Source organism: Erithacus rubecula, assembly GCF_903797595.1.
Source record: "Erithacus rubecula genome assembly, chromosome: 1".
Lineage (NCBI taxonomy): Eukaryota > Metazoa > Chordata > Aves > Passeriformes > Muscicapidae > Erithacus > Erithacus rubecula.
Window position 1 is genome coordinate 94,795,931 of NC_136658.1, and position 22,229 is coordinate 94,818,159.

Sequence of the window (22,229 nt, forward strand, 5' to 3'; positions counted from 1 at the left end):
GTTGATGAATTAACATCGTTGTCACTACAGTTTGAGAGCTTTCTTTAATAGCCAATAACTATTTCAAGAGCACTATGTGTATATAAACAACCCCAGGGCTGCCACAACAAATTCATATTTGGCTCACCAACACCAGGCTGGTTCACTGCTATGCCTATGCACAGCAGGAAAGGAGACAGAGAGAGACAGCTGCTTATCTGAATTTCCCTCAAGTGAAGTATCCTTCAATGCTTAACTAAGCAAGTTACTCAGATGGCTTCATAACACTCCACTGACTCTGGCAGAATTGCTTCATAATCCTCCCAGCAATTCAATTTCAGGTCTTCCAGGAGGTATGAAATCCCCACCATGTACTGGAACTCCTGCCAGGAGGAAAAGCCAGGAAACACATGGGAAATATCTCTCATCAACACTACCCAGATAACTGAATGTGCATCATCCTCATAATCCTAAACTCAGCACGTTCCAGTGTTACAGAAAATGCACAGGAATCTCAAGACCTGGAAACAAACAGCATGGGCAGCCATCAGGAGAGCTGAGCAGCATTGCTGCCAAGCTCACCCACTGCTCAGTGCTGGAGGCTTTATCTCATCACACAGAAGCAGAATCAGTTCAATGCCAGCCTAAGCAAATCCAGGGCTTCATCTTCCCTCTCAGAACTGGATCCAAGCCTAAAAATATGAAAGTGACTCTTGAAACAAACAGCCACCCAAAGAAGTCACCCTGTGTGAATCAACAAACTTTACATGCTGTGATAGAAAGTACTCTTATGAAATGAAATGAGTACCAAAGTATGGCCCAATTCTTGGATTTTCAGAGTCTATGAATATGACATTTATATAGGATTCCCTTCCACATATAATTAAGGATGGAGAGAGATGACTGTTCAAAACACTTTGGTCCCTATTTAATTTCATTTTATTTAATTATAATGCTTTGCTTCATGGTTCATTTTATGGTTTTTTTCCCCTCACTTGCTAGTGGAAGGTAGAGAGCATTTTCAAGAACAGAACTGCAGTTCTAAATTTTGGCTTTTTTTCTTGGAACTCTAAAATCAATACAGACTCATTGAAAGGATAACCTTTAAACTAAGAAACCTTAAACTGAAGAAAGCTCTCCAGGAAGAATTATAGTAATGGATCATGAAATTAATGTCATAGCACACAATTTTTAAAATAAAGTAAAAATTATCTTATTAATAAACAATGCAATAATTACAGAGGCTTATTTGAAGCATACACTATTCTCTACAGAAACCTTATGATGGACCAACATTTTTCCAAATAGTTCTCTGGATACTCAATACTTTACCAGCTGGCAGAATATCTCCATCTGTTGAATAGAAGTCTATGTTTTGTATGCAGATATTTATCAGAGCCAATACTGAAGTTTCAAGGAAGTTATCACTGTTAGAGTAGCACTGATATCATCCTGGACAACCATACAAACACAAATTCATACACATATATCATTACACAACTATACACATATATGAGTGTATAACTTTATTTGCTTTACTTCAGAGGTAATTGAGAAAGCATTATTGCATTTTTTCTATAAGTGGGAAATTGAAATAATGATCTCTTATTCATTAGATCAAAGACAACTTAATTGAGATGTCCAAACAGTTCTTTGAGAAACCAGTCTCCAGGAGGGGTGTCCTCAGTTCTGATCCCATCTCAAAGGAGGGCCAATCACAAGGAAAAAGCCATGCTCCTTTTCTGACTTCCTGCCAGGGAAGCTCTGTCCCTCTGTAGCAGGCAAGGCACTTTCTGCTGAGGACAGAAGGAATGTAGAAGGACTGTTCTCACAGTCACAAAGGTACAGAAAGACTAAAGAAAGTTGGCATTTAAAGCCTTGGAGCCCCAAACTGACACTAAACTGTGAACTCCTGGATATAGCAATGAGAGCTGCTGCTGAATTCCTGACATATGTAGGCTGCAGAAATTCTTCAAAATATGTAGCACAAGGTACTGGATGACATGTCACATGTGAACCTGGAAGGTTCTGATCCTGTTCTGCTAGTATGCTACTGTGCCATTTCTGGACAGACATGCTTCAAGTTCTTGATCTCTTGTTTCATAAAACTCTTTGGAATAGGTTTTGTCCCACTCTTTCTTTTTTTTTTTTTTTTTTTTTTTTTTTTTTTTTTTTTTTTTTTTTTTTTTTTTTTTTTTTTGGCTGTGTGAGTCACAAGGCAAAAAGAAAGCCTGATTTCAGCTGTGGCCTTCAGCCACTCAGGGCTAACCATTGTATCACATATTCAATCCCTGAAGAATTCATGAGTTTGGCCCAAACACATTGTGAGTGAAGAACTGAACAGCATTAGCAACCAGTATATAGTGCAACCACTGCAGCACTAGCAAGGAAATGTTTGAGATCACTCAGTGACAAGCACTGATAAACTGGTTCATTACAGTAATTTAATAAATTACTTATCTAGTTTTTTACATCCTATACAACAATGCAAGGCTTTTATTTTTCCCTGTGTGCTTAGTAATGGTGACATTCATTACATCAAAAAAAGGAAAAATAGGTCTGCAGTACATTATATTCTTGCCAAATCATATTTGGCACCTTCAGGTAGGTAAAATCAGATTACTGACAGCAGAGGGCAACATAGACCTCATTAGTGGATATAAAACCAAAACCATGTATCAAAAAATCATACCAGCATTTTACTTTATCTGAGCATTTTACTCTATAAACCTCAACATCATCCATAGATTTGCTGTAGAGCCAAAATTCTGGAAGTAGATCTCGTGAAAACACCTATATGAAATACATGTGAAAGAGGAAAGCACTCCAACAAAGGCAATGACAAATACCTTTACTCTAACTAAACTACATCTAATTTTAGATGTTAACTGGATAACCAGAGGTGTCCAGCAGACTTCAGCACACCCAAAAACTGTAACCCTCTGAAATTTCATATTTATTTTCTTTAATTCTGCGTATACCAATAGCTCCATTTAGCATCCAAAAGACTAGTTGGTTATACCAAAAGTAATGCAGCATCATGTTGAAAACAATATGCCTTACAATGTTGGGGTTTTTTTGTTCTGTGTTAGCCTTAGGTCTGATACTCATTTACTTTGTGTGTCACACTGCCTTTCCAAGCATGTTTGTTCAAGAAGGACCATATCACGACTGAGGTTAAAGTTTAAAATCACATGAATGTCATTTATTTTTCATTCATCTTAGGGCTGAGAGGAGCATGGTGGGGCTCCCCCAGCCACACAGACAGGTACCAAAGGAAGGCCATGCCCTGCACAGGGGCACCAGGGCAGCACCATAGCATCCCTTCCACCTCAGAACCATGTCACATGCCAGATCCATGGCCAAAACAGCCTCGGTGGGAACTGTGTCCAGGCTTCAGGGCTCCAAAAGGTCCTCCCAACATGCCACTGAGGCTGCCGGGGACAGCAAGTTATTCCCAGAGCTGCTGCCCTCTGTGAGTGCTTTCACCCTGCAGCAGCCCCGGGTCACACAGGAGCCCACGGCGAATACACCTGCCACGGTCATGCGACAGCAGAACCACAGGATCTGGAAAAAACCTCCCAGATCATCAATTCCTGACCCAACATCACCCTGCCAACCAACCCACAGCACTGGGTACCACGTCCAGGCTTTCCTTAAACACCTCCAGGCACTCTGCCACCTGCCTGGGCCTTTCATTCCAGCATCTAGTCACCCTTTCTGTGAAGAAATTCCTCTCAATGTCCAATCTAAATCTAAATCTAATCCTCTCATGGCGCAGCTCGAGGCTATATCCTCATCCCGTCACTAGTCGTGCGGGAGAAGAGGCCGAGCCACAGCTGGCTACAATCTCCTGTCAGGTGGTTGTAGAGACTGATAAATTCACGCCTGAGCCGCCTTTTTTCCTGGCAGAGCAGCTCCCGCTGCCTCGGCTGCTTCTCACAAGACATGTGCTCCCAGCCCTTCACCAGCTCCGCCGCCCTCCCCTGGGCACGCTCAGTGTCCTTCCCGGAGTGAGGCGCCCAGAGGCGGGCACAGGAGTCGTGGTGATCTCAGGGGTGCCGAGTACAGAGGAGGAATCGCTCCCCTGGTCCTGCTGGCCGCACCGTTTCTGTAGAACGGGACGCGGTTTCTCTTTCCGGGGACGCTCCCACGGCCGGTGTCCGGCAGCGCGCAGCCGCCCGCGCCGCAGCGCCGGAGATGGCGGCGGAGCAGGAAGCGGGCGGGCGGCGCCATGCCAGGCCCCGCTGCGGAGGTGAGGGCGCCGGGCCGGCTGCCGGGGCACGGGGCGTGCGGAGCAGCGCTGTGTGTTTCGCTGGGGGCAGCAGGAGTGCGGCTTCCCCCCTCACTCGTGCCCGGGGAGCCGCCGCCCTTGCCTGGGCGCTGGCGGTGAGGACGGGGGGAAGTCGCAGGAGGCACGGACCGCCCAGCTGCTCCCCAGCCCCGGTTTGCCCTCGGGCGCGGTGCGGGCCCTGCCCGGCCCTCGGGACCGAGGTGAACGGGGAGCGGCGCCTGAGAAGCGGGGTTTGGTAGGTAGGGCCGTGCTTGCTTTTCCTCCTGGCCCGGCTGTGCGGGGCGGCGTTTCACCCCAGCAGGACGGCAGCGGGTCAGAGTTAAACTAGACGGGTCCGGGGAGCGGGTATGAGGAGTCAGGCGAGGTTTAAGTTGGACGTTAGGAAGAATTTCTTCACCGGCAGGGTGATTAGATGCGGGAATGGAGTGCCCAGGGAGGTGGTGGAGTCACCCTGCCCGGGGGTGTTTGAGGACGTGACTCTCAGAGCCGTGGTCTGGCTGACAGGTGATGTTCAGTCACAGGTTGGATTCGACGGTCTCAGAGACCTTTTCCAACCTAGTTAATTCTCTGCTTTTTGTCAAGTTTTAATGAATAATTTGGAGGAAAGCACCCAGAGTTAGCATGCGTGTGGCATTCTGGACCCCCCTTGGTGCGGCTGGCCAGGGAAGCGAGCACGGGCGGGTTTGCGGGCACGGGCGGGTTTGCGGCTGGGGGCCGAGGTGCAGCTTCCAGGGGTGACGCTCAGCCGCCGGTGGCACGACCCGGACCCGGCCAGAGCAGCTGTCACCTGTGGTGGCTTCGACACCAAGAAAATGCCAGCTGCTTCCAGATACACAGGCTGGGCTGCTGCTCCCGGCTGCCCTACCTTCCCTTCTGATTCCTGCCGAAAGTGTCTGCAATGCCACTCACAGAAGAGGCTGACCTTGGAAGTGCAGGATGGGTATCTGTAATGGTGCTATTACGGGAATTCTTTATGTATTTGTTATACTGGTCTCCATGCAGCACTGATGTCTTGAAATATGCTGGCATAAGTATTGAAAGGAGTTAGAGTTCACTCTTTTAAATGTAGTATTATTTTAATCCATTAATCTCAAGTGTATTTTACCTTTGCTTGAACCAGTGCATCGTGAATCTTTGATCAAGACTCTAAAGTATTGAGAAGTTACATACTTTCACTTTTAAGAGTTCATATTTTAGCATAAGGAATGTCAGTAGACACTAATAATATTTTACAAATACCATTTGTTTAAATTGTGTTCTTTATCTGTTCAGGATGGATGGCCTTTTCAGGAGCATATGTACTCTTCTGCATACAAAGGATTTCTTTTTAAAGAAAAAAAGTATTATAATTTTTCAGTGGATAACCTGTAAAACAACAACAAAGTGGTATCTAATCTAAGTATGGCCCTGGCAATGGAATGACAAATAGAAATAGTATAGTGCCAAGATTAACTAAAAAAATTAAAGCAATGAAAAGACAGTGTTCATCTGACAAATTGTGAAAAGCTTGCAAAAGTTCATAAAGCATGTTTTTATTACTTACATGTTCCATTTTTATATAAATTTGTCAGCACAATTTTCCATAAAGAGACATTGCAAACCAAATATTTACCTTTGCTTGTAGTGTGCTAGAATTCAATTCCTTGCTAGCTGTGTGTGACTAAGAATAATCTTTGAGGCTATGTGGTCAAAGAAATGTCTTTAAAAAAAGAATTGCTTATCTCTCCAAAATTATTAATATTTTCTTTCTAAAGTACTAAATAAACAAATGTACTTTGGATGGATATGTCTTAAGTACATTTTTACTTACTGGTTTAGGCTTCTGTCTTTAAGACAGTCTTTTGTTGGACTTCTGTCCCAATGCAGAGCTCAGGGAAAGAAGGAAGTGTGATCCACTTCAGGAAAGCTTTGTTTAGGTTGAGTTTGGACTTCAAATAGGTACACCTCCAAGAGGATGTAAACTATATTTATGGAGACTGAAAATAGATGGACATGTAAGAATGTTTGATGAAATCTCTCACTTGAGCACCACTGTCAAGCCTGCAGCTCACATGTTATTCTTTTCTGTAGGTTTAAAAAGTCCTATTTCTCCTTGGGTAAATAAACAAGACATTTAAGATGAAATTACAAAATAGGGGAGGAAAGTTGTAACAAGAAAAAGGATCACGAAAGGTAACATCTTTATAGGTAAACAGGGAAAGAATTTTCAGTCTTTTGTAGTTATAATAGAACATGTAAAAGTCTTGATTTTTTTTTTTCAAGTAGTGGCTGCTGGAGCCATGTTGTGCATAATACTGTACCCTACTGTAACTTTTTCAGAAAGGTGTGAACTCCTAATCATTTTGTCTGCAAAGACTAGAGGCTTACAACTTTAAAAGAAATGCAGAACAGCTGCCATTTTTTTACTTCTAAGAGCATTATAGAGTATAAACCAATCTCAATATACTGGTAATTTTGATTTCCCAGTCTTTGAAGGACAATGTTAGGAATGCTTCTTGTGCAAAGTCATTGAGTAAAGGGAGCAGAGCAGCTGAGTGATACAATCCCACTGGTGCTGAATGAGCACCAAGACATTTGATGAACTGGAACTGTTAGCTGTATAAGGCAGCACAGTTAAAGCATGTTGAAGGGACTGGCTTCTACTTGGAGATGTCACAGTCTTTTTGAATTTTTTTGGGTGGTTTGCTGTCTGAAGTGATTGGAAATATGAATATGAGCGTTTGCATCCATCCAGATGAACAGTTAGGAGACTAAACTATATTGCATAAAAGTAGTTGTTTAATAAACAATGACACAGATCTGCTTAGATCATATTTCTGTTGCCAGATATGTTTCTTGAGTGAGGATGAATGTTTATGATATCCTCTTGCTGTGGGGAAAGTAGTGAAACATTGTTCACATCTGTCAGATTTAACAACAACTTATTTTTGTTCTAAAATCTGTTACTGTTAGAAAAACATGCATGTTAGGAAATGAAACAGTAATTTCACACAGTGCAAAAAACTTTTTCGTACGGTACTGAGGCAGGTGATGTTAAAGGATTGGTATTAGCATTTTCTGCTTGGCTCAGCTTAAGTTTTGCTCCTCATGATAGAGACATGTTGGGAAAATGCCAGGTGTATTTCTAACAAGCTTGGATTTTTATGCAGATGATAAGTTGTATACTCTTTAGCTTACAGGAGACTGTTAATATATAAGCACAAAAATTATTGTATGGTTTGTGAAAAACTTTGTGCTGCTGCACCAAAAGCCTAAATCTCAGGATAAACTTTACTGTAGCAGCTTGGATTAATTGTGCAAAATACACATCACAGTAGCTAGGTAGCATTAAGAAATGTCTGAATCATCTGCTGAAGTTCCATTCAACACACTTCTTTTCCTGTGTATTGCCACTTGAGGCCAAAATGGGAGTTCATGTTTAGGAAATGTGCCCTGTGTGTCAAAAGCCTGACTTTTGGCCTGCTTGAAGTCCCAGCTAGTACCTGATACTGACAAGCAGTGGAAAGTGGCTGAGAGAAAAAGATTCCTCTGCCAACTTTGACAGGGCTTTGTCATGAAAATTTGAAAACCAGAGAGCTCCATGGAACATTTGTGACCTTGTGCCCAAACTAGGAAATGGTTTTTTGAATCAAGTTAATATTGAAAAGTAATCTGGTTGTAGCTTAGAGAAACCACACAAGTGTTTCTTTATGTGAAATGGTGTAAATTTTAAAGCAAATAGACACCCACTTTATTTATACATAATTAGCAATAAAACTGTTGATGACAAATCTCTCAGAACTATATATACATTTTATTATTTCCCCCAAATCATGAAGTATTAGAATGTATTGTGAGTCTGTATATCTCTTCAGTTGTGGATTACCTAGTACCTCCACTTGACACTTGTAATCTGTAACTTGTTAAAAATAAATTTAATTTAAAAAAAAATCCTTAAAATTACTATATTAACAAGGTCAATAATATCAATTAAAAAAAAAGACTTCTTATCAGTGGCATAATGCATTACTTGTAACATTTTCAGTGTCTCAAGTAGTTAACTATTTCATTCAGTAGAAAAATCCACATGGTTAAGGAAGACAGGATATAGGAAAAGCTAAAATGTCTTCCAGTGTGAATCAGCTTAACTGTAAATTAAGTTTTTAAAAGGAGCCATTAGCAAGGTAATGTCTCTGGTGGGATGGGCATCCTCTCTAACAGCAGCAGAGCATCCTAAAACTTGAAACAGCTGTAGCTGTTCAATTTGCAAAGTATTTTCTCATTTAGTTTTTACTATGGAACAAGTCAGGGTTTAATTCCTCTGGTGTAACTGTAATATATTGAACCTTTTCATGAGCTCTGACTTACATACTGATATCAAACAAAGCCAGTGGCTAAGCAGTCTGATAAGGAAAACAGCTTTTCCTATCTCATTAAATCCATTCATGTTAGATCTTATTAGAAAAATGTGCTGACAGCTCTGCATTGGGGTTGATCCCTGAGGCTTGAGAATTTCATTATGTGTTCTATTGATTGTTTTATCTTTTTTTTTTTTAAGAATATAATAATTCAATTTTAATTAAAAATGGGGGGGAGGTCTAGAAGACACAACTCCAAAAAAGGATTAAAAATTTGCCTTTAAAAGAGGATACTCTTCACATGAATGTGATACACTCTGCCATCTCTCCTATTCGTACTTGCTAATTTGGGAAGAAAGCTGTGGCAGAATGATTTCACTGAGAAGCACAGGGTTGAGACAGTACAGCACCAGATTAGCTGGAAGTGCTGTAGTTCAAGCAGTCACTGATGTCAAAGATGCAGGACAAAGCTACTTCTCTATATTAGTACTGTGTATTCCACTGCTTCTGGATCTGTGAATGTGAGGTGATTCTTGGTCAGTGAGGTGTCAGTCGTCATGGACAGCTGGAAATTATACTGATGTATTGCCTCAGCTCTCTTTATATTCACTTAGGTTTATTCATGTGGCTATTCTTTGAAGATTAACTTCTGTCTAGTTCTGAATTTTTTAGGTGTGGGGGACAGTCCTGTGGGGAGGCAAGAAGAGCTCTGATTTTTTTTTTTTGCTGAGTTTAAGTGAAAACTCCAAAAACTCCAGTAAATGGTTTCTTGTTGACATTGCTGATATCTGCTCTTCCAATGTTGATAGGATGAAGAAATGTTTTTGGGGTTGGAGGCTGGCTGTGAGAATTCTCTCATTTCTGCTTTGGCTCTTGAATTTAAAATAGCATTTGATAATTTTAATTTATATGGGATTTAGGTTGCCCAAAGTAAGCTGGTGTTTCCAGGACTATGCTATGCACATCATCTCTGCTGTAGTATTAACATTTTTTAACACAATGTTTGCAGAACATTTATTCCACTGTGTCATGGTTTAACCCCAGCCAGCAGCCAAGAGCCATGGAGCCTCTGACTCATGACCCCACCAGGGGGACTGGGGAGAGAATCAGAGGAATAAAAACCAGAAAACTTGTGGTTGTGAAAACACAGTTGAATAGGAAAAGTGAAAACTGCACACATAAACAAAGCAAAACCAGGAATTCATTAACTACTCCCCAGGGGCAGGCAGGTGTTCAGCCATCTCCAGGAGAGCAGGGCCCACCATGTGTAACAGTGATTTGGGAGGACAAACTCCATCACTCCAAATGTCCTTGCATTCCTTCTTCCCCTGCACTTTATGTACTGAGCATGATGTCAGATGGTCTGGAATATTCCTTTGGTCAGCTGGGGTCACCTGTCCCAGCTGTGTCTCCTCCCAGTCTCCCTTGCATCCCCAGCTTCCTCACCAGAGTGGCAGCAGGAAAGGCAGAAAAGGCCTTGGCTTTGTATAAGGCTTGCTCAGCAATAACAAAAAACATCTCCATATTATCAGCCTGTGTTCAGCACAAATCCAGAACACAGCCCCATACCAGCCACTGTGAAGGAAATTAACTCTGCACTAGCTGAAACCATCACACATTGTTAGGAGTACTTGGCTTCTGATCCTTGTCTGTGCTGTGGTCTGGATTTTTTTTCCAATTCCATAGAATTTCTTGGAGAAAAGGTCACCTATAATGGAAGTTGGGGAAAAGGGAGAAGAGGACAGGTATTCACCCTTCCAAGACATTCATACACACTTGCTTGGATGCATTCTGAGTTTGTCTTGGTTTTTCAGGGTTAAGACAAAATGGACCATGGCTTTTTACAAGATGAAGTGTAAAGCAAAGACAAAGCATTTATCCCAAATGCTTTTGGAGAGGACGGTGTTTTTCCTGGGGACTGAATTTTGCACCTAACAGCAAGTGTCTCAGGCTGGTTTCCTCTTACTTAGTCATTTTGCTGTTTAAAAAATGTTCTGATTCAACTTGGCGTTGTTACAGGATGGCTGTATTTTAAACCTGAGGTAACCTGATGTTTGGGGTTTTTTTTGCAAGCAAACTGGCTTACAAGGTTTCTATTGATTGTCATCATTTATTCTTGTACACACAAGTGACTCATTATACCATGCAGTCAGTGAGAGCTCATAATGATTTGGCAAGAAAGTGCCTCATCAGCACAACATTAGAGTCTCATTGTAAATAGGAGCCTTGTAACCTTCAGTGTATGCTTGGAATTCAAACAGATGCTCTCATGCATATTTGGAAAGTCATGGCAGTCAGGTGAAGTCCCTGGTAACTGGAAAAAGGGAAATGTCACTTCCAGTTTTAAAAAGGGGAGAAGGAAAGATCCAGGGAACTGCAGACCAACTCTGTGCCTCGGAAGAGCCTCCTTGAAGATGTGCTAAGGCACGTAAAAGACAGGAAGGTAATTCAAGGTAGTCAGCATGGCTTTATTAAATGGTAAGTCGTGTCTGACCAGTCTAATCTGGTGGCATTCTACGATGCCAAGATTGACAAGGGAAGACTGAGCAATGTCATCTATCTAGACTTCTGTAAGGCCTTTATTATAGTCCCACATGATATCCTTATCTCCAGATGGGAGAGACAGGGATTTTATGGATGGACTCATTCATATTGAGTGGATAAGGAGTTTGCTGGATGGGTGCAGCCAGAGAGTTGTGGTTAGTGGCTCTATGTCAGTGTAAAGGCTGGTGATCAATGGTATCCCTCGGGACTCTCATGGGACAGGCACCCCTTAATATCTTCATCAGTGACCTGGACAGTGGCATCTATGCACCCTCAGCAAGTTTGCAGATGACACAACAGCAGCACAGGATGCCATCCAGGGAGCCCTGCACAAACTTGAGCAGAGGGCCCATGAGCACCTCATGAGATTCAGTAAGTGCAAGGTGCTGCACCTGGGTCAGGGCAATCCCAGCCATGAGCACAGACTGGAAGAAGCCACAGAGAGCAGCCCTGCAGAGAAGGGCTTGGGGGTTCCTGTGGATGAAAAGCTGGACATGAAGCCAACAGTGTGTGCTTACAGCCCATAATACCCTGGGCTGCATCAAAAGCAGTGTAGCCAGCAAGTCGAGGGAAGGGAATTCTCCCTCTCTACTTTGCCCTCATGAGACCCCACCAGGAGTGCTGCATCCAGCTCTGGGGCCCTCAGCACCAGAAAACCATGGACTTGTTAGAGCAGGTCCAAAGGAGGACCACAAAGATGGTCAGAGGGCTGGAGCTCCTGTCCTGTGAAGGCAGAGAGAGCTGGAGTTGATCAGCCTGGAGAAGAGGAGGCTCTGGGAGGGCTTCCAGTACCTTAAAGTGCTTATAAAAAGGAGAGAGAGGGACACTTTATATGGGCAGTTAGTGCCAGATGAAATGTCAGTGCGTTTAGATTGCAAGAGGGCAGATTTGTATTAGATGTTAGGAAGAAGTTCTTTATGCAGAGGATGGTGAGGTGCTAGAACAGGTTGCCCAGAGAAGTTGTGGGTGCCCCATCCTTGGGAGTATTCAGGGAGAGGTTGGATGGGAGCAACCTGGTCTAGTAAATGGCATCAGTGCCCATTTTAGGGGGGTTTGAACTAGATGTTCTTTAAGGTCCCTTCCATCCAGCCTGAACCATTCTGTGATTCTGTCATTACTCAAATGAAATGCCCTGTGCAGTTGTAGGAGGGTTGAGGTTCTACTGTACAAAAGTGTGATGCTATCACTTGTTCATTCTTTTTCTTACAGCTCTACCTTAAGAAAAAAAAAGTCTTTCTCAGATTTCATGTCTCTTAGAATTAGGATCACAGCAGAACAGTGCTGATTGAGTTTGATTCAGCTAATTTTATAAATATTTGCTCAGCAGCATGTCAAACTGCATTAACTCAGGTAGAAAAGCGGTCAAATTCCAAATTTAGAAAAAAACCAAAGCGCAGTGTGCAGACAGTAAGTGGATAAGGGATACTCTGCTTCCCTCCTGTCTGTAACCCTGTGTTTATGGACTGTGCACAGTTTGTTTGCCAAAATTAGGCAAATAGGTACCTTAAAAATGTGAAGTCTCCTAAAGTTCATAGAGTGATTGTTTTCTCTTTTTTTCTTCACAGGCTAGAGTTTCTTATGCACATTTCAAATATTCCATGGGTTTGCTATGGCACAGCTCCCTCAAGTGGTAGAATAATTTTCCATTTGGAATTGCAGCTTGATTTCTGTGACACACTTGCATTCTCTTCAAAAGGTTTTGGGGCTTCTCCCAGCTTACTGTTCTATCTGATTTATGATAAAAACATGGGAGTCCAAAGAACAGACTCTGGGCAGGGAAGAACTCAGGCTTGCTGTACTTGAGTTCCCAGTGACGGTTAGCTAGAAAATATACCACAGTATTACCACTGTGTCAGTAATTTCAAGTGTCTCCCTGTAGGAGTGTGAAAAAACACATTTTGTACAGTTTCTGACATAATAATGTTGTGCCATGATTAGGAAAACAGAAAAGGTGCTTGGCATTCAGACTTAATATGAAATGCAGTGCAGGTTCCCCAGTATTAATGAGTTTTGCTTCATCCTTTGAAATAAACCATGGTAGTAAAATGAGCTGTTGGATTACTTTATATATTCCTTATAAGTTTAGGAATCTCTATTTGTTTTCTTTTTGTGTGAAACAACAGAGTTTATGTCAACCTTGGTGATAAATCTGATCCTTACTTGATTTATAGGGCAACAAATGTACAAACTACTTCTTGTTTACACCACGCTTCCTTTTAACTTGGAAATCAAGATGAAATTTATGTTTGAGTAGTTAGTATAATATTTCAGTAGTTAATGTAATATTTCAGAAGTATGTATTACTTTTCACCTTGAAAGATTTTAAAATTTTTTGCAAACTAGGTGCATACAACAAAGTCAGGACCATGTCAAGAACATTTTCTCTGTAGAAACTTCTCTGATGCCACTGATTATCTTTACTTAGTGAGTTTTTTTCTGCTGTCTGTTTTTATGCTTCTCCCACTTACCAGTGAATATCTGTCTCCGTTAAATTATTTAATTACTTTTTCTGTTACTTTTACCTAACTTTGGTTATTACATTTATAATTAATACATTTTGAGAAAAACATTTCTTTAGAAGTGATGGTTTTGACTTAAATATTAGAAGTCTGTTAGGTGGTTTAATTTCCAAAATTATTTTTAAATAATTGTTTATAATTTGATGTCCATGGTGTTATTTCAGTTTGTTTATTTAGCTGCTGTCAAAATATTTATGAACTTGAGTTTAGTGTTGCATGAACTTGAAAAAGTCAGTGCAGGTCTAAGAAAATTTAAAATTTCTAATAACTAATTTATCACGTTAGTGTAAGAGTCCTAAGGTAGAGCTTTGCCATGCTGGGGGGCTGTGTAGGGTCAGGTTGATAATGATGAGCAAGGACCACTACCATGAAGCAGGTGATACCTACAGACTCTTCATATGGGTCTTGCATATGGAATTCTCACATACAGATCCTCAGCCTGCAGTATTAGAGAGGAAGCCTTCTAGATGCATAGTCCTCAGTGAAATATCAAAATACCTCACTTTTGTTTGTGTGATAATCTCTTTCTGTGTCCATAGTCCTGTATACTAAACATTGAGAGTTCATGATTTTATCTTGCATTTAGATAAGTCTATTTTATGGTGTGTGAGCATAATACAACACATAAATACATAGACACAAGATCTGAAGAAAATGTGGAGCATGTTGGAAGAAGCATACTGATCCTATGGCATAGGGCAATCATACTGGCTTAACATACAACTGTTACCAACTCTGCCCTGGATTGCATGGAAAACAGTAAATCAGCAGATAATAATTTTCTAATGTCAACTTCCTGGTATTCTGGAGACAGGGAATTTTTTCTTGATTTGTGAGGGTCTCCTCACAAAACTTTCTGTTCACAGCCTCTGTGTTCCTGTAGCAGAACAGAAGAGTGGGTGCACTCGTGTTCTTTTTAGTGTGATGATGCAGAGGGCTCAACTTCAGTATGTAAAAACTGCATCCTGTTTCTGTGAGTTTGAAACTTCTTGAGTAATTAATTGATTTCTGTAGTCACCATTATTGAGGTTTTACAGGACTTCAAAATGTAAGACAAGAGTGTTTAAATACACTTAAGGGAATGCTGAGAACATTTACTGTGGAGGATGGGTTGGTGTGTTTCTATAGAAAAAAAGTGAAGTGTTGTCCTTTCTGTCCTTTTGTGGACCTCTGAGGTCCTACCTAAAATTTGAACTTATTTCTGTCATGCAAAAAACAAGTTTAGCTGCTGGTGGTCACAGAAACAATGTGCAAATTACCCAGCTGTATCTGATGTCCCTTCTCTACCCCTGTTCTCAGGAGTTTTCATCATGGAAACAATGATGCTGCAAGAAACCAGCTTAGGAGTTCCTTCCCATAGGGACATGTGTAGCTAGCCTTGCTCTGTCAGGCAGATGAGTTTTTCTGGAGTAGAATCAGGATGGATGCAATTTCAGACAAAACCCTGATTTCGTGCATAGACTTAGAAGACTAACTACAGAAAAGAAGAACACAATACTTAGAACACATCATTTCTACATTCTAAATTTAATTCTCCTTTTCAGCAAGAAGATTTGCAATAATGCACTGAACATTTTTTGATCAAAGGGCTTGATGAAAAGCAATCAAAAGGAAGTACTATTGAAACAGTGAGATTTGGCATTCTGAAGACGCCCTGTGATTTTTCTTTATGTGTCAGCATATATGGGAGCATGCTATAATAATGCTACAGCTGCAATAAAATAGAGAGGGATCTGTCTTTAAGATAATTTTCAAAATTTGTAGATGTCAGTGTTTTGAAACTGTTTTGCAAGTGTCATTGTTTTTGAGCTGCCCCATCTTGATAATCCATCTGTAATACAATGCTAGAGTTAGTGAGAGAAAGGGCAGTGGTGGGACCTCAGGTAAAAGTCACGACTCTGACTTGATTCTCTGATAGCTATAAGGAGAAACTTTTGAAAGAGATCTCTTGTATAGCAAGTGAAAAGTTGAGGGTCATGTAGGAACCAGAATGGTGTTTTGGGCTCTGTACACCATCTCTAGGAAATGGTGGGAAACCCAGTGATATATATATACAAATGAAATAGTGTAAAATAGCATAGAATGAAAAGAAGACCTTGTGTGCTTATACAGAAGATGAATTAATGTTATAACTGCAGGAAACGTGATGATCTTTTTTTTTGTTTCCAGATTTAAAAATGTCTGATCTGAAAAATATTATACACAGAACCCATTGCATTGAAAAACTGCTGTCTGAGAACAATTTGCAAGATGTTGAGGATCATCTTAAAGAACTTGAAGATATTGATATGACTGTAGAATATCTTCAGGGGACAGAAGTTGCCAAGGCTGTATATAGAGTACTCAAAAGTTGCCCTTCAGGAGAGTTGAAAAAGAAAGCCAAGCAGTTATTGTCAAGGTGGAAAGCACTTTACAAGAATAATTGTGCTCAGTCAATGCAAGTTAAAAAGCCAGTTTCTATGTATGTGAAAGAAGAAATTGAGCATCTCCATGTAGTTCCCAGAGAGCAGTCACTATCTGAAGGACCATGTCAGCAGGAGGCATTAGATGGTACTAGTTCCAACATTTTGGTCCCATCACAAGCTGTTAAAGATGTATGTAACAATGCAGAAGGCAGTGTGAATCAGCAGTCTTCTTTTGAGGAGCAACACACCGTTCATGAAGATTCTAAATCTGTTGCTAGTGAAGGAAGTCTGCAGCAGGGTCTAATTAGAGCTCTGAGGTGTAAATGTGTGGATCTTCTTTATAAAGCTTTGATTGGTTCTGCCAAAGACGAAGAAGAAGCTGTTAAATGGCTAGAGCTAGCTAAAGAAATCGAAGAACATATTTTTGCTCTTCATGCTAAAGATGATAAAAAGTACAAAAATTGCATCAGAAGTAAAATCTCTAACCTTAAGAACCCTAAAAGTTGCCACTTGAAACAGAATCTTCTTTCAGGAACTTTGAGCCCAAAGGCTTTTGCTGAGATGACAGTGATGGAAATGGCCAGTGATGAACTGAAACAGCTCAGGGCTCTGTACACAAAATCATCTGTTCAGGAGCATCAGCTTCCTCAGGTTATTAATGGCACACAGACAAACAAAATAAAGTGCAGACGCTGTGAAAAATTTGATTGCACTGTCACTATGATTGCCAGAGGAACTCTCTTTCTTCCAGCTTGGGTGCGAAACACAAATCCAGATGAACAAATGTTGACTTATGTTATTTGTAATGAATGTGGAGAGCAGTGGTATCACAGCAGATGGATTTGTTTGTAATGTTATCCTTTAATAAGGAGCTTGGAAACATGTATGAGAATGTACCTCTGTTGAAACAGTAATTTTAAATTCTGTGCTGATATTGTGTGGGTGCTGCCACTAAAAACTGCAAAATCAGTTTTTAAAAGAACTGCTAATATGTTTTTAAAGATGGCTTGAATGAATATTACATGTCTTTAAGTAATGTAAATATGTAAAGAAATAAAAGGGTAAAGGGATAAATGGTTGCACTGTATCTGAGTGGAATATTTGTTAGTAAATTCATAAAAATTATTCCAAGTGCTGAGATTTTTCCTGAAGGGACTGGATACTTGAAAATTTTTTTAACTTCGGAAGTTCTTTCACAGAGCGTAAGTTTCATTTACAGTAAACAAACTGTTTCCAATACTGCAGGTCACATAACTTGTGTGCATTGCAGAATGTTCAACGTGGATTCACTCCTTAATTAAATCACTTTTTGCAAGCCTTAGATTAGTGGTGATTTCTAACAGGGAAAAAAGAAACTAGAAGTAGAGCATTAAAGGGGGTAGAAAGCAGCTAGCAAATGAAAGCAAGGATGAAATTCTGCTTTTTAGTGTTTTTAGCTATTAGAAGGAAAACAGGACTTGTGACAGTCTGTCAGTATGCAGGCTAGATTTACCATGTAAGATGGTATGTCCTGCTGCAAAGAAATTAATGCAAGATCAGACAGTGGATTATTGCAGAAAATGATGTAAATATATTACTGGATTTATGTTTATTTAATAAAATTAGTAGTAGCTAATAACTTTCTTGAGTGGATATCCTCTCTGGAACTGGGATATCTGTCCTGAACTGAGAAAATTAGTTTTATATAGCACACATTACCCATAAAAAATGAATAGAAGGAAATTCAGTAACAATATTTTATACATATTTTGGTCCAAAGTCAACAGGATTCTCATTGATTGTTTACTAGAACTATTTATTTTTTAAAAAATTCTTCTCACTGAAGTAAGAGGCCTGTGTCTCTTACAAATGCACAACAGGCATTTAGCACTTCAAGATTAGAAGGTATCAGCAGAGCAGAGAAACCTGCTGAGTATTTGCTGGAAGAATTGAGGACAGTTCTGCACCCATCTGACTGTGACACAGCTGAGGCTGGTCAGCTCTTTTGGGCTGAGCTGCATGACCTCTCAGAAAAAGGAGTTGGAGGCATGAGATGAGAAAATAGGTATTGGTGAGCTAAATGCCAGCCAGGACTAAAAGACAGGCCTTTACTTGTATATGGGGAAAATGATGTGTAACCTGATTTTGCAAAGAGACACTTAAACTATTCTACTGAAAAAAATAGAAGAAAAACCTTTCCATTCTGTGAAGGGTTAACAATTACCTTTCAGCAGCATTACTTACATTTTTATCATGTAAAAAATGTGTATTTTAGGGAAATTGGTGATGTAAAATACACATTAAAGCTTTAGGCCAGACCCCCAGTGTTCAGCTGTGTAACCAAGGAGTTGCTATCTGACCTTCCTTCCCAGCCCTTACTTGTGTGCTAGAATTGATGCTTACAAGTAGTCCCACCTAAGTGGCAGTGCTTTTGTGTAAAGTATTATTGTTAGCTTTCAATGAAACTACAGGAAAGCAAACAATCCTGTGTCAGTGGATCACAGCAAGCACAGGATTGTGTGCAGTCATTTTGAAGGTCATGGTCCTGTTGAGGAGAACTTTATGCCAGCATTATGCTGTGTCAGAACACCATGTAGCAGAAGACTTTATTTTAGCTGTGAACAACTTATAAATAATTTCTGCCTGCAGTTGGTTTGAAGCCATTCCAGTAATGTAGAGCTCATCCAAGTTTTATCTTGGCAAAGGGAAATATTACAAGGCATGGAGGGTGTTTCTGATAGAATATATTTCAAGGGTAAAATTTGTGTCTGTATCATTGACTATGTTTGTGACATGATATGTAACATCATTTTCTTTTGAACTGCCCATCACTAAATGTGTAACCGTGTAGGCTTAAAATATTTGACTGGCTAAGATTATATGCTTTGTCTCAAAATGTCTTTAAGAAGCCAATTTGCAACTATGTAGTGTGTACAGCAGCAGGTGGGTGTAGATGAATTGAGTACAGGGAGTAGAGTCCAGAAACAAAAAGCTTTGAAAAATGAGATTCTTTTATATTGTTGAAGGTTTTTTTTTTTTCCCAGTTCATTCCAGATGAGAAAAAGATCTCTGAACTTTTTTGAGCAGAGACAATTAATTTGGGTATGATATTTAGGATGTCCATGCTGCTTCGCCTACAAGGAATGTGTCATTAGACGTGATACCCACAAACATAGGACAAATACATGCTAAACAAGGTCAAAGTCTGTATTTGTTTCCATGAGGTTTTACAGAGATGCTGTGAATTCAACTCCTTCTTGAATCTTGTGATCTAACAGCAGTAATAAGGTCTTAAACATAAATTGCCCTCAAAAGATCAAGCAGTCTGTAGCTGCAGAACTTGTGATACATATCTTAAGAAGATGAGAGCTGAATTAGCAATGAATTTCAATGTAAAACAAAGATACTATTCTATATCTGAAGTGCTCTATTAATTGTAGTCAATGTTGCTCTCCCTTAATACCAGTAACAAAACTTCTTCTGGTTCCTGGAGATCCTCTGCCAGATCCACTTCCTTCTGTTCTGTCGAGTGCCTTTTCTATATTTGTCATATCCCTCTTACTGTGCACTTTTTATGGAGGTACTCAGCTGCCATTTGTTGTTTATAACTCTTTCTTCTTTTCAAAACCAAAAGGAAATTTGTGCTGTTTATTTTTCATCTAGAGTGTGTTCCTTTCCATCTGCTGTGTTATCTACATTTGCTACTAAAGCAAAGAACTGCAACTCTTTAAACAAAAAAAACAGCTCTTTATTTGTGCCAAGAAGGAAAGTTAGCTGGTAACAGTCTGTGGTTAAGGAGCAAATGTGTTGAATTACAGTCCTTCAGGGTGTAATGGCCCAATTCACTGGCTGCTTGGAAGATAAGGAAAGAAACAAGAGCACTTTGATAATTTCTTGGATTGCTTGGAGGCTGGCTTGCTGCATTCTGGTATTAACAGAGCCATAAAGGCAGATGACTTCATATCCCCTTATTTTGTACTGCTGTAATTCAGCCAAGAGGTGACAAAGTCATGTTTTACTGAGGCCATGTCATCACTTGCCAGGATGGGACATAGTCTTCTTGCCAGCTACAGATGGTAAAAAGTATTATTCACAAGCTCTTATTATAAGAGAGCCTTGCTGATAGAGAACTTCCCCCTACTCATACAAAATAATTGCCCTTTATTTGCCATTGGATGTTTTTTGTGCTCCTCTCTCTAACATTGCATAACCACACTTCATGTTTACACCTCTGTGAACAAAATCCTTAAGGTGCAAAGTCAGCTTTTGATGAAGGTGCATGAGAGGGAGCAGCAAGGGTGGGTTGCTGCACAGGAGGAGATGAGCCAGGGGTGGATGGTGGGTGACAAGGCAAGCAGGGACAGTGGCTTCAGTTAAAAGGGTCACTGTTTGACAGCACCCAAACAAGAGCAAGGCAGGTCCAGTGAAAATAATCTGCCAAAACTCCAGTGAGAACCAGGCGGGTCTGGGGATGTGCTGTTGGATGGAGATTGGTGCACAAGGTGGGGTGCAGAAACGGGGCCACCAGGTTTGTACACTGAGCCAAAATGGGGCTCTTGCTGGCAGTGGGAATCTGAAGCAGCTGCCCCCACCAGCACTGCCCCAGCCCTGCTCCCCACCACTGGGATGGTCAAACAATGGCCTTGTACAGGGGCAACCCCACAGCAGCCACCATTGGGACCCTGCCTGTCTGCAGAATTTAATCAGGAGTAATTCTGGTGCACTTGTTTCAAATTGCAACCTAGCTGGGGCATGTCCTCCTGTCTGACCTCAGGACTGGCAGGTGTGCTTCATGTGACCAGCCCTATCAGGAGCATTGTTTGTTCTACAATTTGTGTTGTTCTCTAGCAACTACTGGGTTTGTTACAAGGCATGCAACAGAGTAGACACAGGGAAAAGGACCTTCAGTTCCTGATCCTCAAGCACTCATGCATGCATGCACTTAACCATGAGAATAGCTCTATGATGCCAGTCCATTAAGCCTATAAAATCATAAGCATAGTAGCCATGTTTACACCATGGTTCTTTTCTTATATGTTCCCATGTAAAGGAAATAAAATTACATCTTATCTGAGAAGTTAAAGAATTTTGTTTCCAAATAGAACTTTAAAAAATGAGGTATCTGGACAAGCTGAAGAATTGAGTTCAAGTGGATCCTCATGAGGATCAATGAGACCGAGTACAAGATGCTGTACCTGGGTCAGGGCAAACCCTGGTGCCAATGCAGGCTGGGAGTTGAATGGGTTGAGAACAGCCCTGAGCAGAAGGACTTTGGGGTTCTGGTGGTTGAGAGGCTGGACATGAGCCAGCAGTGTGAACTTGCAGCCCAGAAAGAATCAAAAGCAGCGTGGGCAGCAGGGTGAGGGAGGTGGTTTTGCTCCTCTGAGACTCCACCTGCAGTGCTGCATCCAGCTCTGGGGTCTCCAGCACAGGAAGGCCATAGACCTTGGAGCAGCTCCAGAGGAGGCCACCAAGAGATCAGAGGGCTGGAGCACCTCTCCCATGGGGAAAGGATGGGTGGTTCAGCCTGGAGAAGACAAGATTGAAGACCTCTTTGAAGCCTTCCAGGACCTAAAACGGGGCTTATATGAAAGATGGGGATAGACTTTTTAGTGGGGTCTGTTCCAGTAGGATGAGAATGTAGCATAGATCCAAACTGGACAGACTGACTCTATTTAGGCTAGGAATTTGTTTTTTTACAAGGAGGGTGATGAAACCTTGTAAAAGGTTGCCCAGATTGATGGTGGCAGGGCTCTGAGCAATCTGAACTAGTTGAATGTCTGTGTTCATTGCAGTGTGATTGGACTAGATGATGTTTAAAGTCCCTTTCAAGCCAAACTGTCCTGTAATTCTAAATTTTCTCACTTGTATCCAATGTGTTTCTAAACAAAAACCAGTGTTGTTTCAAAACAAAAAAGGGAAGCTTCCCCCCCCAAAGGTATTAAGTGCAAAATAGAGTAATTATTTCCTCCACTTCTAAATGCAGCTTTTTCTTCTTTATTAATCATTAAATAATGCCATAACTGATGAGAACTTATATACCTTAGAATTACATAATTTAAAGTCCACTTTCCTACCTCTCCAGCACTTGTATTTTATTCTAGAATTGGATGAAAGCAGTTTCCAGGAAAAAAAAACACTTAAAATTTTTCAAAGTCCAGCTTTGTTAAAT

At 40.8% G+C, this 22,229-nt stretch overlaps 1 protein-coding gene across 5 annotated transcripts; it reads left to right on the forward strand.

The window, feature by feature from the left end:
- The first annotated feature begins 4,100 nt into the window (after positions 1 to 4,100).
- TCEANC (transcription elongation factor A N-terminal and central domain containing) lies at positions 4,101 to 19,048 on the forward strand. Of its 5 annotated transcripts, XM_079307448.1 has the most exons (3): positions 4,185 to 4,234; positions 6,344 to 6,445; positions 15,843 to 19,048. In XM_079307448.1, the coding sequence occupies exon 3, from the start codon at positions 15,851 to 15,853 to the stop codon at positions 16,928 to 16,930; it is 1,080 nt and encodes a 359-aa protein (XP_079163574.1). In that variant the 5' UTR covers positions 4,185 to 4,234; positions 6,344 to 6,445; positions 15,843 to 15,850; the 3' UTR covers positions 16,931 to 19,048. The 5 variants fall into 5 exon arrangements, with proteins under 5 accessions (XP_079163573.1, XP_079163574.1, XP_079163577.1 ...); XM_079307447.1 differs by lacking the exon at positions 6,344 to 6,445 and having other exon boundaries at positions 4,101 to 4,234; XM_079307451.1 differs by lacking the exons at positions 4,185 to 4,234; positions 6,344 to 6,445 and adding an exon at positions 4,241 to 4,473.
- The last annotated feature ends 3,181 nt before the right edge of the window (positions 19,049 to 22,229 follow it).